The 19,722-nt window shown below is 36.9% G+C and overlaps 1 protein-coding gene across 3 annotated transcripts in view; it reads left to right on the top strand.

The window, feature by feature from the left end:
- SUPT3H (SPT3 homolog, SAGA and STAGA complex component) overlaps positions 1-19,722 on the top strand; it is a 538,163-nt gene that overhangs the window by 422,642 nt on the left and 95,799 nt on the right. For all 3 annotated transcript variants that reach the window (XM_025383822.1, XM_025383821.1, XM_025383823.1), the window contains 3 exons: positions 4,835-4,910; positions 11,759-11,871; positions 12,951-13,058. In XM_025383822.1, the coding sequence (XP_025239607.1) occupies positions 4,835-4,910; positions 11,759-11,871; positions 12,951-13,058 (297 nt within the window). The remainder of the gene's footprint in view (positions 1-4,834; positions 4,911-11,758; positions 11,872-12,950; positions 13,059-19,722) is intronic.

Below are 19,722 nucleotides of genomic sequence, written 5' to 3'. Positions count from 1 at the left end.
CCTTAGAGTAGGTAGGACCCAAGTTTTACTTCTAGTTTTGCCTCTTTATTAGCTGTATACTTTTAAAGTTTTCCTTTAAGTTCTCTAAATCAGTGTCTTCATTTGTAAAATGAAACTAATAAAACTGCTTACTCTTTATTGAGATGGTTTTATTTTATAAATATTTTAAATATGTATATAAATATAAATATTTTATAAATTTTATTTTATAAAACCATCTCAAAGAGTAAACAGTTTTATTACCTTCATTTTAAAAATAAAAATAAAAAATAATTATGTTCATTTTAAAAATAAAACCATCTCAAAGAGTGAGCATTATTCTGATCATGATGTTTTACTAGGCTTATGATATTGTCCCCTTGAATCTTTCTCCACAGAGTTTCTTCAAGGAGTAGAAAAGGACTGCCAATGTATACTTCAGTATGGATCAGAATGGGTGATCTGAATAGAGGCAGACAAGAAGGTAGAATTAGGGTACCACAGTAAATAAAAGCCACACTTATTTAATATTTGACCACTGTGTTGATTTTTTTAATGGATTTTTGTCTTAAAAACTGCCTCATCTCTCTGGGATTTGTAAAATTGGATTACAATTTGATCCTAATTCTTACCGTTTCTGGTCTTAGGCCGTTCAACACGTACTTAAATGCATTTCTTTTGTCTCAGTTCATCCATTTGTTGTCCCTTGTTTCAGCTAGTAAGGCCCAGGCAGATCCAAGCACAGCATTGCCTCAGCACTCTAGAAGAGCAGCACAGTTCCTGTATTTAGAGAACATACCGTTCATGAAAGTTAGATATTTACTCCCTTTCTCAGTATTTAAGATGATAGTGGAAGGACAGGAGAAAATATAATACTCAGATGTTGAATTATTTGGATCATATGGCCAAAATTTCTTCCTTTTTTTTTGTATTTTTGAAACAATTCAGGGGGAAGAGAGGAATAAACAAAAATTAGACGATAAGCATATCCAAATCATCTTCATCTTCAGCCAAAATTTGTTCCTTTTTCTGTTTTGTTTTTAAACAATTCGGGGGAAGAGAGAGGAATAAACAAAAATTAGGTGATAAGCATATCCAAATCATCTTCATCATCCTTAAATCCAAGTCAGTGCATATATAGCTCAAAGATTCTCTGATTTCATGAACTCCCTTGACCATGCTGTGAATAGCATTCATGTGTTGTATCATGTAATATTCGAGAACATTAGTATTAGTACAGTGCTTCCAGTCTTTCTCACATCATAGCTCACATAGAAAATGATAATATTTTTATCACCCACCAAGGTAAATGGACAAGGCAGCTGGTAGCAGATACCAGCCTAGGAGTTCTGCCTCAGCCTTGTTCAGCATCCAGAGAGTGAATGGAAGCAGTATCTCTACACACCTGTGACGTGCTTGCACTATCAGATACACTACAGTTTCTGCACTCTGCATTAGATTACCCCCAGGTTGTACATTATTTGCTGACCCAGGGTCTCGCTAATTTCTTTTTCTTATGAATAGTTTGAGCATGTTAATTGTAGGGGCTACGTGACATGTTTTAGTAAGACAATATATGAAACTTAGAGCATCCCAAAGGAAAACATTGGAATAAAAAGTTACCATTAGTTGAAGACAGCTTTTTATAATGAAAATAGGCTGACTTAGGAATTGGGAGTCCTGGGCTTGAATTCTAACTTAGGCAACCTTTGACAAATCACTTCTCTGAGCCTCAATTTCCTTATCTTTGAATTGAAAAGGTTTGAACAAGATAAACTTTAAGCTGCCTTCTATCTCTAAGCCATGATTTTGTATTGTCTGTAAGTCTTTGCTGTTGAGTCAGCTGCTTTGCTTGGAGTGTTTCCTGTGTGCTAGGCACAGGATAAATGACTTCTTATATATACCCTAGGGTCAGATTTTTGGGGCTCCTCAGATCAAAGTTTACTGCTTCGATGCTGGAGGAATTAAAAAAGAACTAGGATGCTTAATGAAGAAAAGAGAATAGGTATTGGAGAGGGTATCTGAAAGGAATGAAGCTAGCCATAATAATTTAGTCTTTCAGATGTTTATGGTTATCTTTGAAATATTGTAGCTGGCAATTCTGGCAACCTTAACCTCTGACGATAAATTTTCCTAACTCTCATTTCTAGAAACACTTTTTGCCAATACATCAGCTATGTAAGCATATATGCAGAGGCTGCCAAATCTTGGTTGTCCAACTTGGTGGAATAAAAAGTTGGTGTTAAGAATCCCTTTAGGAACATTCTTTTTCCATGGTTATCCAGGTCCTTTCTGTCTAGCCATATATTGGGTGGAGGAGGCTACCAAGCTGGAGAGTAGCAGAGATGGTATGTAGGAATCATTAGATAATCATTCTCGATCTAGTTCCATTATGGGGATAGTCATTTGCCCTATGGAATAAAACGGTAGCATTTTTTCATCCAACAAATGTTTATTGCTTATTTACCATGTGTCAGATATTTTCCTAGGAGCTAGAAATTCAAACCTGAGTGGTTCCTGCTATAGTGAGACATAGACAAGCAGGTATATAATATACAAGCATATGTACATAGATACAAATTTATGATAGTATTATCAGTCTTAGAGAGTTTATTTAAATAAACACGAGCTTTTTTTTTTTTTTTTTTGAAACGGAGTCTCCCTCTGTTGCCCAGGGTGGAGTGCAGTGGCGCAATCTCGGCTCTCTGCAACCTCTACCTCCCGAGTTCAAGCGATTCTCCTGCCTCAGCCTCTCAAGTAGCTGGGACTACAGCCACATGCAACCGTGCCCGGCTAATGTTTTATATTTTTAGTAGAGACGGGTTTCACCATGTTAGCCAGGATGGTCTCAATCTCCTGACCTCGTAATCCACCTGCCTCAGCCTCCCAAAGTGCTGGGATTATAGACATGAGCCACCACGCCCAGCTGCAACTTTTTTGTAACGTTCAAAACACATCAATAAATTCTCCCTTTCTTGCTTCCTATTTTCATCAGGAAACATTTATTGAGTCATGTGTCAGATACATTAGAAAGAGGGCTAAAACTAGATCATGCATTTATATATCAAAAAATACTTCCAAGTAAATACAAATTAACCCAATAATATACTCTTAAGGAGACATGGTTTTCTGTTTGTCTGTTTGTTTGTTTGTTTTTTGAGACAGAGTCTCACTCTGTCACCCAGGCTGGAGTGCAGTGGCGTGATCTCAGCTCACTGCAACCTCCACCTCCCAGGTTCAAGCAATTCTCCTGCCTGCACTTCCCAAGTAGCTGGGATTACAGGCCCGTGCCACTACGTCCAGCTTATTTTTGTATTTTTAGTAGAGACAGGGTTTTGCCATGTTGGCCAGGCTGGTCTCAAACTGCTGCCTTCAAGTGATCCACCTGCCTGGGCCTCCCAAGTGCTGGGATTACAGGCATGAGCCACCACACCCAGCCAAGACCATGGTATTTCTGACACATGCACAAGAAGATATGTACATACATATATACATATATGTGTATTTGTGTATATATAAAAAAAGATAAATTTGTGTGTATAGTTGTGTAATTTATATATTTATCTTTATATGTGTGTGTACACATATATACCTTATGTGTATACACATACATATATACTTTTTATATATATTTTTAAAATGTTTGTACATGCCCAAAAAGGATACTTGAACCTAGTGGGTAAATAACCAAGAGAAACTTGCATTTGTGCCTGCATATATGTATGTTTGTGAGTATGTGGATGTGTGGGAGGTAAGGAATGAAGGAAGCGAGAGAGGGAGGGAAAGAAAAAAGGGAGGCGAAAAATGAGGAAGGGGAAAAGCAGTCAGTGGTCTTAGAAGGAACCACAGTAGTGACTAGTAATTTTTACCTTAACTCCCACTGCCCCGTCTGTATTCTCTATTAAGCTCCAGTTAGTACACCATTATTCATTCCATCAACTGACATATCATTGGAATTGACTACTCACACAAATAAAAGAAAAAAGAATAATTTCTGTTTCAAAAGTACAAAACATCCACAGACATTAGAAGAAATGGTACTTATGTGCTCCAACAACGATGGTAAAGACAACTTGCTGAAAGTTCTTCCACAACAGAAAAAAAAAAAAAAAAATTAAATCTGAGATTTTTTTTTTCTTCGCTGGGCAGAAATTCATTCCAAGAAGTACCAGCCTGTCTCAATTCAAAATGCTCTCCTTACCAAGGAAGCGGAAGTGGTCATATTCCTTCCCACCAAACTATGGATGAATTATAATTATCCTACCTCTTGTGGGACAGTGAAGCAGTAAACATCTGCTATACTGAATCAAAAACTCCACAAATGAAACTATACCAAATGAATCATACCTGGACTCAGATTAAAGGATCTGTATTTTGTTTACCTTTTTCTTTATTTTCTTGCAATCTAAAATACGGATTTGTCAACTGTGGCCCCAGATTCTAACTGAAAGGGAATAATACATGGATTCCATTTGCCGATTCTTGTTTAACATTGAACATCACAGCTTTAAAGCACATTGACAGTAATATTTGTAACAATTTTTCTGCTTGGTTTATTATTCCCTCATCATTTTCTTTTTCTTTAAAAGGATGATACAAGTTAGAAAATTTAGACATGAGGTCCTTTAGTTTTAGTTTCCATAACAAAGGAGCAGAAAGTAGTATTTAAACTTTATTTCCAAAAGACACCAGCTTCACAACTAGTGTTATCGTAATTTTATGTGTCATGATCTATGTGGTGGTACTACCCTGTTCACCTGGAATAAGGAAAGGAAAATGGTCAATTCTAAGTTTAAGCTGTGAAAACATATATAATAGTCTACTTGCTTTAAAAAATGTTGTGTCTTTTTATCAGAGAGCAGAAAGACAAACTCGAATTATGGATTCAGCTCAATATGCAGAATTCTGTGAAAGTCGACAACTAAGTTTCTGTAAGTAACCATTTAACTTTGCTTAATTATATGCGTAAGAGATTTGTCTTATAGATGTACTGAAGTATGACAGGATCTGTTTCTTAGAAATTGGTGGATTTAATATATGTGTATTTGTAACTGCTATAGAAACAACCTCTACATTGTGGGGAGCCTATAAAAGATTTTCCTACCTTCTACTGCTATGCAATTAATAACATTAAGAGGTCTTAAAGGGTGCTGGTAATATACAGAGTGCTATGTTAATTATTTACAGTACTTTTAATCATAAAAATTCAATTTTTCTTATTATTTCCATTTTAATTTCTAGTTTCCTAGTCATATTTACACTAGTATTTCTGATTGCATTTGATCCATAACAGACTCTGATAGTAGTCATGACATTTAAAGGCCCCCAATATTAATTATGGATACCAGCCTTTTCCTTTATGTATACTCCTATTACCACAAAGGAACATATCAGTGGTCTCTTCCATTTTTGTCTAACCTCCTACTGTGGTATGTATTCAGTGTTAGCCAGATTTATTAGTAGATGCTCTAGTAACACTAGTAACCTTGTGGTAAAATTAGTACTTTCACATCACTGCACATCAGCTTATTAAAAGTGTATAATGACTCATAATAGTGAGCTCGATTGTGTAGCAAAACATTCTTACAGCAAAGTTTCAGTTATGACTAAGGCTCTCAGGGTAAAGGTCAAAGAAGAAAGTGTGATGAAAAGTCCAGTTAAAAATATGACAAAGTAGCACATGACCATGGTCTGAGGGATTATAGAAACAATGGTGTCTTCAAATGAAAAGCTATTATGTGATCACAATAACAGCATATTTGATTTGGAAAAAGAAAGGGAGAGCTTCATTTATAGATTATAAAGTGCAAATAAATGACACATTTCATAGTATCCCATGTAAATGTCAGTAAAATATAGGAAAACATGTTTTGGAAGATTTTTTTTTTCTGACTAAATATACTTTCCAATTTGACTAACAACTTGGCATCATACATCTGTGAAGCATTAAGTAAATGGCACTTCAGATCATGGCAATTTCAGCAAATGAAAGGTTTTGTATTGTAATTTTTAGGTTTAAAAATGGCATTCAAGTCTTTATAAGTATCAACCTCCAGTTTATAAAGTAACATTTAGTGCAATTGAACTATTTTTTTAAATTATATTTTAAATTTAATTCACTTAAAGGAACAGACATACTACTTTCACACTAAAACTCAGAGTCTTAAAGTATCCTAGTATGCCTTCTCTTTGAAAATCAGATTTTCAGTTACTTCATGTTTTTTTGTTTGTTTGTTTTTGTTTGTTTTGTTCTTGTTTTTGTTTGTTTGTTTTTTGAGATGGAATCTCACTGTGTTGCCCAGTCTATAGTGCGGTGGTGCGATCTTGGCTCACTGCAGCCTCTTCCTTCTGGGTTCAAGTGATTCTCCTTGCCTCAGTCTCCCAAGTAGCTGGGACTACAGACGTGCACCACCACGCCCATTTAATTTTTGTATTTTTAATAGAGACGGGATTTCACTATGTTGGCCAGACTGGTCTTGAACTCCTGACCTCAGGTGAGCCACCATACCCGGCCCATGTTTTATTTTTAACTCAATAATAAACTATAGTAGATTAAAAAATAATATTTTCCCTTCCTATATAAAATAACTATAGTATAAACAGTATATTGTGTCTAATTTTCTTGTCTTTAGAGTGGAAGGATTTGGTCATTTAAAATTACTTATATATGGTGCCCATAGCTGCTTTATTATGAAACCTTGGTGGGGAAATCTGTTTTATATGACAAAGTACTGTGGTTGAGAATGCTTTAATCCATGTGGGTCAGCAAATTCGGAAGCTATTCCTGCACTCATCAGAGTGTTATACTCTTTTCATTCTTCTCCTTCTAACAAATTACCAAGATACAGGAATTGTGGTCCTGCCATATGTATCTTCTTAAGTATTTGATCATAGCCATCCCTGGAATTACTGGTATATTTTAGAATAATGAGTCTGTAACTTTATAGGCTGAGGGTAAGCTGTAGCATGAGCAAACTAATCTAATTCACAATTCAGTCTTTTGTTTTTATATGTATATAAGTCAGAGAGTTATTTCTCTTAAAGTCTTTTAAACTCTGATATTAATATTGACACACAAAGCTCATAATTATAATTAAAGAATAATTATAATAATTTAAATTATAATTTATAATTTATAATTAAAATGTATAATTGGTAAATTATTTTCCAGTCCTTTACTTTCAACTTTTTATTTTATATTTGATTTTCAATTTTCTTTGTAATCAGAGAGGCTCTGTGTATTTTAATTGATTAATTTATATGGATTTAATTACTGATACTGTATATGCTGTCTTATCTTGTGTTTTAAATTTACTGTGCTTTTTAATTTGCTTTTTCTCCTCCTTTTTTATGTTGTATTAGATCGATTGGGTTTTCTTCATTTCTTTTTCTTCTGCTAGTTTGTAAGTCCTATATTCTCTTTGTACTATTTCAGTTGCTATCTTTTTTTGATATACATCCATGACTTAAAGTTTTTAAAATTGGTAAGTATTTGGCTGGGCATGGTGGCTCACGCCTGTAATCCTAGCACTTTGGGAGGCCGAGGCAGGTGGATCACCTAAGGTCAGGAGTTCGAGACCAGCCTGACCAACATGGTAAAACCCTGTCTCTACTAAAAATACAAAAATACAAAAAAAAAAAAAAAAAAAAACTAGCCAGATGTGGTGGTGGACGCCTATAATCCCAGCTATTTGGGAAGCTGAGGCAGGAGAGTCACTAGAACCTGGGAGGCAGAGGTTGCAGTGAGCCAAGATCACGCCATTGCACTGTCAGCCTGGGGGACAGGGCGAGACTCCGTCTCAAAAAAAAAAAAAAAAAAAAGCATTTATAAGTATTTAAACTTTGCTTCTTGGCCTAATGTCATTTTTTCCTACAGCTCTGTACATGCTTAAAACACCGTTTTTTATTTTAAATGGCTTTATTTGGCCCTCATACTTAAATGATTGTTTAGTTGGGTAGGAAATGGTAAGCTGATCGTTACTTGTTAAAACATGATTCCCTTGTCTTTTGGCCCCTGTTGTTGGTAGAAGTTTGCTGTCAGTCTGCTTGTTATGTATTTTTCCTGTGGAAGAAACTAAGAGAATGAAGACATTGACTCCAGGTCCCCCCTTATATGGGGAAATGAGCACACTGGCCAAAGTAGTTGCCCATAAATATGTATAAAGGAAAGGAATAAGGAACTCCTGCTAGGGAAGGTTCCAGGGAAAACCATGCCCTCTGAAGAAGGCTATTTTGAATTAGGTTGAAATTGCAGAGTAGCTTCTTCTGAGTGGACTAAGCATTCCAGAGGACCCTAAGGAAAGGACTGGGAATGGAAAGACTGTTGGGAAGGGATGGGATAGAAATCACCAAATAGTATGTAGGCATGAGAGAATGGAATATTGCAAGAAACTTAAATTTTATTAGTGATCATTGACAAGAAAGATAAAAAGTATGTGAGATTAACCCTAAATTTCCATATGAAATTATCATGTAAAGTTGTTTTTTAAGTTCAGCACAGCACAGGCTGAAAATCCAGGTAGTATTACAAAGCTAATAATCCTAGGAACTTTTGACCATTGCTCAGGATTCTATTTAAATTGTTAGTCAGTTTCCAGGTTATCCTTTCTCCTGATACGTTGGGAAGAGGGGCGAAGGAGAAGGAACTTGTTTATTCTCAGGCCCCTCTCACCTCTTGATGAAAGCAAACTGTCTTAACTAGAGGTATCTGTGCCTCCAACAATACCTTGGAAGCGCCAGGCTCTAAAGCCATCCTTCTCCAGGTGACAGGGAAGGAATTAGCTCTCAAGGAATCTCCACCTCTTGGTGGAATGGCAATAACCCAAGTGGTTTTTGGGACTTCTATGCATGTCTTTTGATGAATAGAAAAGTTTGCACCCTACTCTTTTGTTTAAAAAATACTTTATTCATTCATTTATTCATTTCTTCTGGAAATATTTCTTGTGAGTCTGCTAATGCCAGGCAGTATTCTAGGTGCTAGGGATACAATTGGAGATATATGGTCCTTGTCCCTGCATTCTCAATGGTTACAATCTAGCAAGGAAGCTAATTCTGTTGCTTATGTGGATAGATCCAACTGAATATTAATAATGATCCTTTCCTTCACTTTTAAAATCAAATGTTTAGAGCACAGTTCCAAAATATCTGTTTCTGTCCTAAAGATCTGTCAAGGAGATAAGTGAATAATGTACCTCTCATTGATCTTGCCAAATTGCTGCCTGTTAACTTTAACTTCAGAAGTATTCCACAGATGTTAAACAAGTGTTTGTGAGCTATTGCAGCATACTAGTTAGATGGAATGTTGCATGTCAGAAAGTATTTGGAAGATTTGTTACTTTGGGGAGATAGCTTTAAGGAGGATTATCATAATTCTGCCATATTTGACAGCTTTGGGTATATGCTTCGATAGCAGGACTTAATGTTTTCTATGATTTATTTAAAAGAGAACTCTTCTGTATGTGGAATCCTTGAAGATTCTATATAGAAGGATCACAATATCGTGCTTTGAGTTACTGTTAAGTGTTTTATAGACCTGTGGGGCCAGATTAATCAAAAGAATAATCAGTGGATTATAAAGAAAATCTTATAGATTTCATAAAATCTGCACTATCAATCTTTCCCTCTAGGTTACTAGTTAGATGAATAATGTCTAATGAAGTGCCTATATCAAATTAGACTCTGCTTAGCACTGTGGCAGTGTAGAGATATTTAACTAAAGGTTATATACGTGCTTGGTTCTGTATATGCTTGGTACTATTACACATGCAGAGACATAAGGCATGGTCTTCTCCCACAAAAATTTGTAATATGGCTTAAGAAATTATAAGCATTTGTGAAAGAATGCCTGATGGTATCAGTGTTCAATAAATGGCTAGAGTGGGGAAGTACACCTTTGGCCTGTATGATCAAGATTCATAGGAATGAAGAAGAGTGATGGGAGAGCATCCCCTGGAAGGAAAAGAGTAGGAGTAGACACACAGAGAAAAAGACTCAAGGACAGGTGATGGTTTAATAGGGAAATATCACAAAGGCTGCTTGGAATCAGTCTCCATGGTTTTGAGAGTCAGGATTAAGAATTTAGACATCTTCATAATCAGAAAAAATGTAACCACAGGCTTAGATTAGACCAGATGTCAGTTTATTTTATTTAACTTTAAATTTACAACACCTTTGAGCCATTCTAGTAATAGACACTTTTTTGGGGGGGCGGGGGCGGACAGAGTTTCGCTCTTGGGCAGTGGCCCCATCTCGGTGCTCTGCAACCTCCGCTTTCCGGTTTCAAGCGATTCTCCTGACTCAGCCTCATGAGTAGCTGGGACTACAGACGCCTGCCACCACGCCCAGCTAATTTTTTGTATTTTTAGTAGAGATGGGGTTTCACCATGTTGGCCAGGATGGTCTCGATCTCTTGACCTTGTGATCCGCCCGCCTCGGCCGCCCAAAGTGCTGGGATTACAGGCGTGAGCTACTGCACCCGGCCTAGACACTTTTTTTAAACGGATTTATTTCAGTAGGTTTTTTTGGGGGAACCGGTGGTGTTGAGTTACATGAATCTTTAGTAGTGATTTCTGAGATTTTGGTGCACCCATCACCCGAGCAGTGTGTACACTATACCCAATGTGCAGTCTTTTATCCCTCACCCCCCTCCCACCCTTTCCCCTGAGTCCCCAAATACCATTGTATCATTCTTATGCCTTTGCGTTCTCATAGCTTAGCTCCCATTTGTGAGAACATACGATGTTTGGGTTGCCATGTGGCGGAGGCAGGGTTAGGCATGTCTGAGCTCAGACTCTTCTTGGGCGGGACTTGCGGCCGCTGTGGGGGATGAGGGTGTGGCTTCTAGACCAAGGGAGTTATGTCCCCAGGGGCATTATGGCTGCCTCTGTTGCCCCACGCAGGTCGCCAGGGAAGTGGGGGAAAGCCGGCAGCCACAGGCCTCACCCAGCTCCCATGGAGCCCACAGAGCAAAAGCCCGGTCTCACTCCCACCATGCCCTCTTCCTGTAACAGCACCGAGTTTATTTCCAGGCAGCTGGTGAGCAAGGCTGAGAACTTTCCCCAGGCTACTGGCTTCCTAGGTGAGAAAGCAAGCCTACTCACAGTTCCTCTGCGTCCCACAGAGCCTGCAGCGGTGATCCACCTCCTTCAAGGGGTCTGTGGCTCTAGCCTTTTCTGGTATATTCCTGCAGTAGTTCTTGGAGCCAAAGTTCACGGTGTGGGTCTCCACATGCTGCTCTATCCATCCAAGTGGGAGCTGCAAGTTAATCCTGCCTCCTATGTGCCATTTTCCTCTGAGACAATAGACAATATTTTTGAAAAGTATTAGCAATAATTTCTGTATGTTTCTTTTTTCATCACAGGTTCTTTCTTGCAGGATTTTCTTTCTGTATGAGTAAATTAAGGTTACATCAGACAACATCTTCTGACTGTTGTAACATAAGCTGTAGCCAATGGTAAATCTGACAGTGTGAGAAGTATTAAACATTAAATGGTTTAATATACTATGTCATATAGCATAGGTATAAAATAAAAAATCCAAATACGTAAGAGAGTTGTTGAAAACAACCATTATGTTGCCTTATAATTGAAAGTTAAAACTTGAATTTCTTGGGGCCAGAATATCTAGATATTAATAAAAGCTGGAACACATTGCATTTTATGTGCATTATTTTTTGTGTACAATTCTGAGTATACATATTTTTCATTTTGTGATAGTAATGTGCAGTATTAAAACACTTTAAAAATTAAAATTTCTACACTTGTTTTTTTTACATGACCAGCCAAAAAAGCTTCCAAATTTCGAGACTGGTTGGACTGCAGCAGTATGGAGATAAAACCCAATGTTGTCGCAATGGAAATCTTAGCATATTTAGCGTATGAAACTGTGGCACAGGTAAGAATTCTAATCTGTCATATCAGGCCACACTGGCTGTTTTTTCCTTATCTCTGCCCATGATCAATTCTTCTTCTGCCTGCTGCTCTACCAGGAATAACAGCCATGAATTCTCTCCTGTGACATTTACATCATTTACTAAAATTTAGTTCAGTTATGTGTATCTGCATCCTCAATTCAAGTGGGTGTTAGGATAAGAAAGACAGTTTCTTGCACCTTTATCCTAATGAGAAATGGAATCCCTGCATACTTTTTCTTGACATTGAACTCTAAGTCCACATCTGCCTTGTTTAGAGTTTATTTTTGAACTTTGAAAAACTCCTTTCTACGTATGTGAGATCTTAAGAGTACTCACCAAATTCTGGGTCTGGAATCTCGCCCTCTAAAAGACTTTCTCAAGATGTGGTCTTTTGACCACAAGCATCAGCATCTCCTTGGTTCTTGTTTAAAATGCAAATTCTGGCCAGGCACGGTGGCTCATGCCTGTAATCCCAACACTTTGGGAGGCCGAGGCAGGTAGATCACCTGAGGTCTGGAGTTCAAGAGCAGCCGGGCCAACATGGTGAAACCACATCCTGCTAATAACACAAAAAAAAGTTAGCCAGGCATGGTGGCGGGCGCCTATAGTCCCAGCTACTCAGGGAGGCTGAGGCAGGAGAATCATTTGAACCTAGGAGGCGGAGGTTGCAGTGAGCTGAGGTCGTGCCATTGCACTCCAGCCTGGGCAACAAGAGCGAAACTCCATTTCAAAAATAAAATAAAATAAATAAAGCAAATTCCTAGACTGTATGCTTAAAACAGACCTACTGAATTAGAATCTCTGGACTTAAAGCCCAGAAATCTGCACTAGTGATTATGAAATAAATTTTGAGAACTACTCTCCTAAAAGGTCAGAATATATCATGACTAGGTCCATTCACCAGTCAATTAAAGTGTGTGCTCATGTCTACAATATAGATTTTTAGGCAAGCAGGATTATCAGTAACATTCACAATGTATTGCTTTTAGGTTTGCCACTTCAGTGGCATTCATGATTATTACTAGCTATGTGACTTTATTTCATTCTTCTGGTCTTCTAGTTAGTGGATCTGGCTCTGCTTGTGAGGCAAGACATGGTAACTAAGGCAGGGGACCCCTTCAGTCATGCCATTTCTGCAACCTTCATTCAGTATCACAACTCTGCTGAGGTAAGTACAAAAAAAAAATCTGCCTTTAACACATTTGTGAATTTTGTCACATATCTGGTATTTACATTAGTGTTTCTTTTAAAAAGATTATGCAGGAATGTATAGCCTTCAGTCAAAGAATCTTAAAACATTAGACATTCCAATAAATATTTAATTGAGCGCCTACTATGTGCCAGGCCCTGACAGTCCATGTAAGAAAATGATTTTTTTCACCTGTTTCTTACTTCACTTAGCTTTCCTAGCCCTTCAATGAAAGGGATGGTTGCAAGGCATTTCTTATTTTTATGGGAGATGAAAAACTGGTTTAAGTAATGTTGGAAAAGTCATTTATTTCTTTGTGCCTCAAAAGATAAGAGTGTTATCATTATTATTCACATAATAATTCCTGGCATTTATTGATAACTTTCCATTTCAATTATTGATTCATCTCTAAACATGATTTAAAGAAGCTTGTCTTCATTCATCTTGAGTTTTTAGATTGCCCCTACTATGTGAAAATTATGTTCTTTTCTGATCTGCTTTTGCTATGGGAACTAAAATTTTCTTGCCAATTTTAAGGCTCTGTATAATAACTGTGCACCACTTTTAGTATATAGAATATCCTCTGTAAACAGCATCTACCTTAAAACCAGAAATGTATTGCAGTGTGTTGAATATATTTGCCAATATTTGACCCTTTTCACTAACAAAAAGAGCAGTTTCACATAATTCAGTCGAATATCCATAGATAAGACAGTGAGAAGGTTAAGTTCGTATCTACATGTAGAGTTGTAAAGTAAGTTTTGGATCAAGTTGGTTGAAATGTATAACCTGAAAATGGTTAAGCTCTGTATATACCTTAATTACACATTTCTACTCCTTGTTAATATCTGTAGGCAAGGATAGTGGTTCAAATCATCTCTAAGAAGTAGTTGTAATCTTTTTTAGGTCACAGACCCCTTTGAGAATCTGATGAAAACTATAAACCCTTTTACTAAGCACATTCACAAATTTTGCCTACAGTTTCAAGCTGTTTAGAGACATTCTGAAGCCATTCTATGGATCCAAGGAATCTGTGAACCCTATGGGCCATAGGTTTAAGTTTCTCTGCTCTAGGATACTTAGAAAATATGTTAAGATATATGCCTGTATAGCATCTTATTACAAACAAAAGGACAATTTAACATTTTCTTATGCTGCTTGGAAAATCAAATTGGCTTGGAAACTAAATAGAAATTAAAATGTTTATACCCATTAAAAATCCATTTTTTTCTTAGAAAAGGTCATACATCATTATCAGTCAACATACAAAAGTCCCTAAAGCTTACTTAGTTGATTAATCACTATTTGTTTTCTTTATGTTACAAACCCAAATTATGATGTCAAAGAACACCCTTTAAAATGTCTTTGATGCATGTTCACTTTATGAATATGTGTATAAGTATGCTTTCCATTAACATCAGACAAATTTGTTATAACATTTCTAATTGAGGAAATTTACTGTGAACACAACAAGCCTAGTTTTCTTTTAACATTCAAGTGATTGCTTGCATGCCTAGGAAAACTCTTTATTTCCCCTTTTTTCTTGGTTCTCCAGGGTGGCCAAGCTGCCCTGGGCAACTGCTCAGCAACCACAGCCGCTGTTCCCAGCTACCCAGCAGTTGAGAGGAATATCCTATATGTACTGGATTTCCTGGGCTCTCTGGGAGGTGGGAGCATGAGTGTCAGAGAGCCTTCTGACAAAAGATGTTAGTATAAGCCTCGAACTTTTTTCTGGCTGGCAGACACCCCCCTCCTCTCCTGTGACTGACACAAGATGAATATTCAGAGACTGGAAGTCTTCCTTCCTGCCCTTTATCACCTGACAAAATCAGAGGCAACATTAAGGGCCTGTACATCAAATACTATACCAAATTGAGTCCAAAGTGGGGCTCTGGAGACTGAGATGATCTGTGTTCAGGGAGACAGGACATTTTGTAAAACAAATAAGCAAATAATTGAACAAACAAACAGTTTAAGATGGCATATACTAGTCTCCAAATGAGTGACTCAGACAGAAAGTACAGAAGTTTAAAAGAAAACAAAACAAAAATCCTCTCGTTGCAGTCAAAGACTTTAGAGAGAAAGCTGAGGTTAAAGGAAAAATAGGACTTTGATAAGGTAGAAGTTAGGATAATACTCTAGGACTCAAAGACAGCATAAGTACCATTTTACAAGGGGAAAAACCCAACGCTGTTTAAAATATTCAAGAATTAAGGTTCATTAAAGAGGAATAGTAGGCATTTGGATTAGAAAATTAAGGCTCAGATTGTATAGAGTCTTAGACTGCTAGAGTTAACAAGGAATGGATGGTTGATGGTTTCTTGGCTGAAGGGTGAGGAGTTCAAAAGGGTGTTTTAAGATCCAAATGGTAGTGCCATGTACAGTGGATTAGAATTGGAAATGCAAGATGTAGGGTTAATACACAGTGCATTTTATTTTATTTTCTTGAGCACTAACCATATAAGAAACTGGGCTGATTAAGATTGGGTTCTTACTAGATTAGCAAGTTTAATATTAATTCAAGTTAACTTTCTAGAGTTTCTAGATTTTCTGTGTTGCCCAGGCTGGAGTGCAGCAGCTGTTCACAGGCATGATCATAGTGCACTGCGGCCTTGATCTCCTGACCTCAAGCCATCTCTCTGCCTCATCCTCCCAAGTAGCTGGGACTACGGGCACACCACTATGCTCAGCTGTTTTTTAAAATACATTATGAAGAATTGCAGGCCCGTAGTGCAGTTGGTATGATTGATAATGAGGAAAATATAGACTAATAATACCATACATTTAAATGATTTTGAGATTTTTATTTGCCTGTGAATTTCTTAGGAGCCAATATTATGATGTGACTGATAAGGAACTTCTTTTAGTATTGGGCATCATCCTGTAGAATGGACATTGACACAGTGGAGCATGTCTAAAGGAGAGTAATGGGAGAGGGGGCAGGTGTGTGAAGGAACTGAAAAACATGTCTTGTAATAACTGCTGCGATGAACTTGAGGTGTTTGACCATTAAAGAGAAGAGACTATGAAAAATCAGTCTTCAACTATTTAAAAGTGCTTCTACATAAAGAAAGAACAGACTTGCATGAACATATCTGTTTATGCATTCTCATGTTGGTGAATATCTGGACTGTCACCAGTTTGTGAGGTATTGTGAATAAACCTGCTGTGAATATTATTGTACAAGTTTGTAAGGATAAATGCTTTCAATTTTCTTAGGTAGATGGCAGTGAATGAAATTGTTCGGTCATAGAGTTAGGCACGTGTTTGGTTTTTAAAGACACGGTAAGACTTTTTTTCCAAAGAGGTTGTACCATTTTATACTTCCACCAACAGTGTATTAGAGTTTCAGTTGCTCCACAGCTTCATCAACATTTGGCATTATCATTTTTACTTTTAGCCATTCTAGTGGATATTTTCTGATAACAGTTTGAGTGTGTATTTCTCTGATGACTGATACTGTTGAGCACTTTTTAATGTACTGATTGCCCATTCTGAGAAGTATCTCTTCAAATCCTTTACCCATTTTTTTTTTTTTGGCAGGCAAAGGGGCTTTTATTACCAGTTGGTAGTTCTTTACATATCTTGTGACAGCAGTCCTTTATCAAACACATATTTTTCACATATTTTTCTCTCAGTTTGTGGCTTACCTGTTCATTGTCTTAGTGGAGAAATTTTAACTTTCTGATGAAGCCTAATTTATCCAATTTTTTTCTTTTTTTTTTTTTTTTTTTGACAGTGTTCCACTTGCATTTATTTATTTTTTTTAATTTTTTTAAATTATACTTTAAATTCTAGGGTACATGTGCACAACCTGCAGGTTTGTTACATATGTATACATGTGTCATGTCAGTGTGCTGCACCCAGTAATTAGTCATTTACATTAGGTATATCTCCTAATGCTCTCTCTCCCCGCTCTCCCCACCCCACGACAGGCCCTGGTGTGTGATGTTCCCCACCCTATGTCCAAGTGTTCTCATTGTTCAATTCCCATCTATGAGTGAGAAAATGCGGTGTTTGGTTTTCTGTCCTTGCAATAGTTTTCTGAGAATGATGGTTTCCAGCTTCATCCATGTCCCTACAAAGGACATGAACTCATCCTTTTTAATGGTTGCATAGTATTCCATAGTGTATATGTGCCACATTTTCTTAATCCAGTCTGTCATTGATGGACATTTGGGTTGGTTCCAAGTCTTTGCTATTGTGAATAGTGCCACAATAAACATATGTGTGCATGTGTCTTTATAGCATGATTTATAATCCTTTTGGTATATACCTAGTAATGGGATGGCTGGGTCAAATGGTATTTCTAGTTCTAGATCCTTGAGGAATCACTACACTGTCTTCCACAATGGTTGAACTAGTTTACAGTCCCACCAACAGTGTAAAAGCATTCGTATCTCTCCACATCCTCTCCAGCACCTGTTGTTTCCTGACTTTTTAATGATTGCCATACTAACAATGAGATGGCATCTCATTGTGGTTTTGATTTGCATTTCCCTGATGACCAGTGATGATGAGCATTTTTTCATGTGTCTGTTGGCTGCATAAATGTCTTCTTTTCAGAAGTGTCTGTTCATATCCTTTGCCCACTTTATGATGGGTTTGTTTGATTTTTTCTTGTAAATTTGTTTAAGTTCTTTGTAGATTCTGGATATTAGCCCTTTGTCAGATGGGTAGATTGTAAACATTTTCTCCCATTCTGTAGGTTGCCTGTTCACTTTGATGGTAGTTTCTTTTGCTGTGCAGAAGCTCTTTAGTTTGATTAGATCCCATTTGTCAACTTTGGCTTTTGTTGCCATTGCTTTTGGTGTTTTAGTCATGAAGTCCTTGCCCATACCTATGTCCTGAATGGTATTGCCTAGGTTTTCTTCTAGGGTTTTTATGATTTTAGGTCTAACATTTAAGTCTTTAATCCATCTTGAATTAATTTTTGTATAAGGTGTAAGGAAGGGATCCAGTTTCAGTAACCAAAACAGCATGGTACTGGTACCAAAACAGAGATATAGACCAATGGAACAGAACAGAGCCCTGAGAAGTAATACCACATATCTACAACCATCTGATCTTTGACAAACCTGATAAAAACAAGAAATGGGGAAAGGATTCCCTATTTAATAAATGGTGCTGGGAAAACTGGCTAGCCATATGTAGAAAGCTGAAACTGGATCCCTTCCTTACACAGTTTTTTTCTTTTATGTTTATTGTCTGTGTCTTAATAAACCTTTGGCTACTCCCATGTCATGATGATATTGTCCTGTGTTTTCTTCTAGAAGCTTTATCCCTTTGTTTTTGTATTTAGTTCTATTAATCTGGTTAAATTAAAATCCATTGTATGAATTGAGGCCAAATTCAATTTTTTACTTATGGATATCTAGTTATTGCAGAACTATTTCCTGAAAGACTCTCTTTTCTCCCACTGGATTGCTTGAACAATATATCTATATGGATTTATTTTTGGAGTTTCATTTGTGTTTATTTGATTATAATGTAAGTCTTCAAACTCTGTTATTTTTTAAGCTTAATATGGACATGCTGTGTTCTTTGCATTTCTATATAAATTTTAGAATCAACTTGTTAGTTACTACGAAAGAAAGAAAAAGAAAAAAGAAAAGCCTGGTGGGATTTTGAAAGGGATTAGGTTGAATGCTTATGTCAGTTTGGGATATGTTTTAGCAATACTAAATATCACAATCTGTGAACATGGATTTTCTGTTTTTTATATTTATGAAATATCTCTTCTTACTGAAAATACTGTACATTATGAAGTCTGTTTATCTGATTGATCTAGCCATTCCAGCCATGGGATTACTGTTTACATAATATGTTTTTCTTTCCACTTCCTTTCAATATATTTGTATGTTTCTGCAGGCATACTTCAGAGATATTGCAGGTCTGTTTCCACACTGCCATATTTAAGTGAATATTGCAATAAAGCGAGTCACACAAATTTTCTGGTTTCCTGGTGCATATAAAAATTGTGTTTACACTATACTGTAGTCTATAAGTCTGCAATGGCATTATGTCTAAAACATGTACATACCTTAATTTTAAAATATTTTTTAAAATGCTAATTATCATCTGAGTCATTAGCATGTCATAAATCTTTTTGCTGGTGGAGGGTTTTGCCTCAATGTTAATGGCTACTGATTGATCAGGGTGGTGGTTGCTGAAGGTTGGGGTAGCTGGGGTAATATCTTAAGATAAGACAACAGTGTGAAGTTTGCCACAATGATTGGCTCTTCCTTTCTTGAAAGATTTCTCTGTAGCATGTGATATTGTTTGATAGCATTTACCCATAGCAGTACTTCTTTCATAACTGAAGTCAGTTCTCTCAAACCCTGACACTGCTTTATCAGCTAAGTTTGTGGAACTAAGTCTAAGTCTTTTGTAGGAGTTTTTGTAGTTATTTTTTAAAATGTTCACAGCATCTTCACCGATGTAGACATCTTCTCAAGAAATCACTTTCTTGGCTCATCCATAAGCAATAACTCTCACCCATTGAAGTTTTATCATGAGATTGAGCAGTTCAGTCACATCTTCAGGCTCCAGTTTTAGTTCTTCTGCTATTTATGCCACATCTGCAGTTACCTCCTCCACTGAAGTCTTGACCGCTCAAAGCCATTCATGAGAGTTGGAATCA

The sequence above is a fragment of the Theropithecus gelada genome, chromosome 4 (assembly GCF_003255815.1).
Source record: "Theropithecus gelada isolate Dixy chromosome 4, Tgel_1.0, whole genome shotgun sequence".
Taxonomy (NCBI): Eukaryota; Metazoa; Chordata; class Mammalia; order Primates; family Cercopithecidae; genus Theropithecus; species Theropithecus gelada.
The sequence above is the reverse complement of the archived record's forward strand: the minus strand, read 5'-3'. Positions and strand labels throughout refer to the sequence as shown.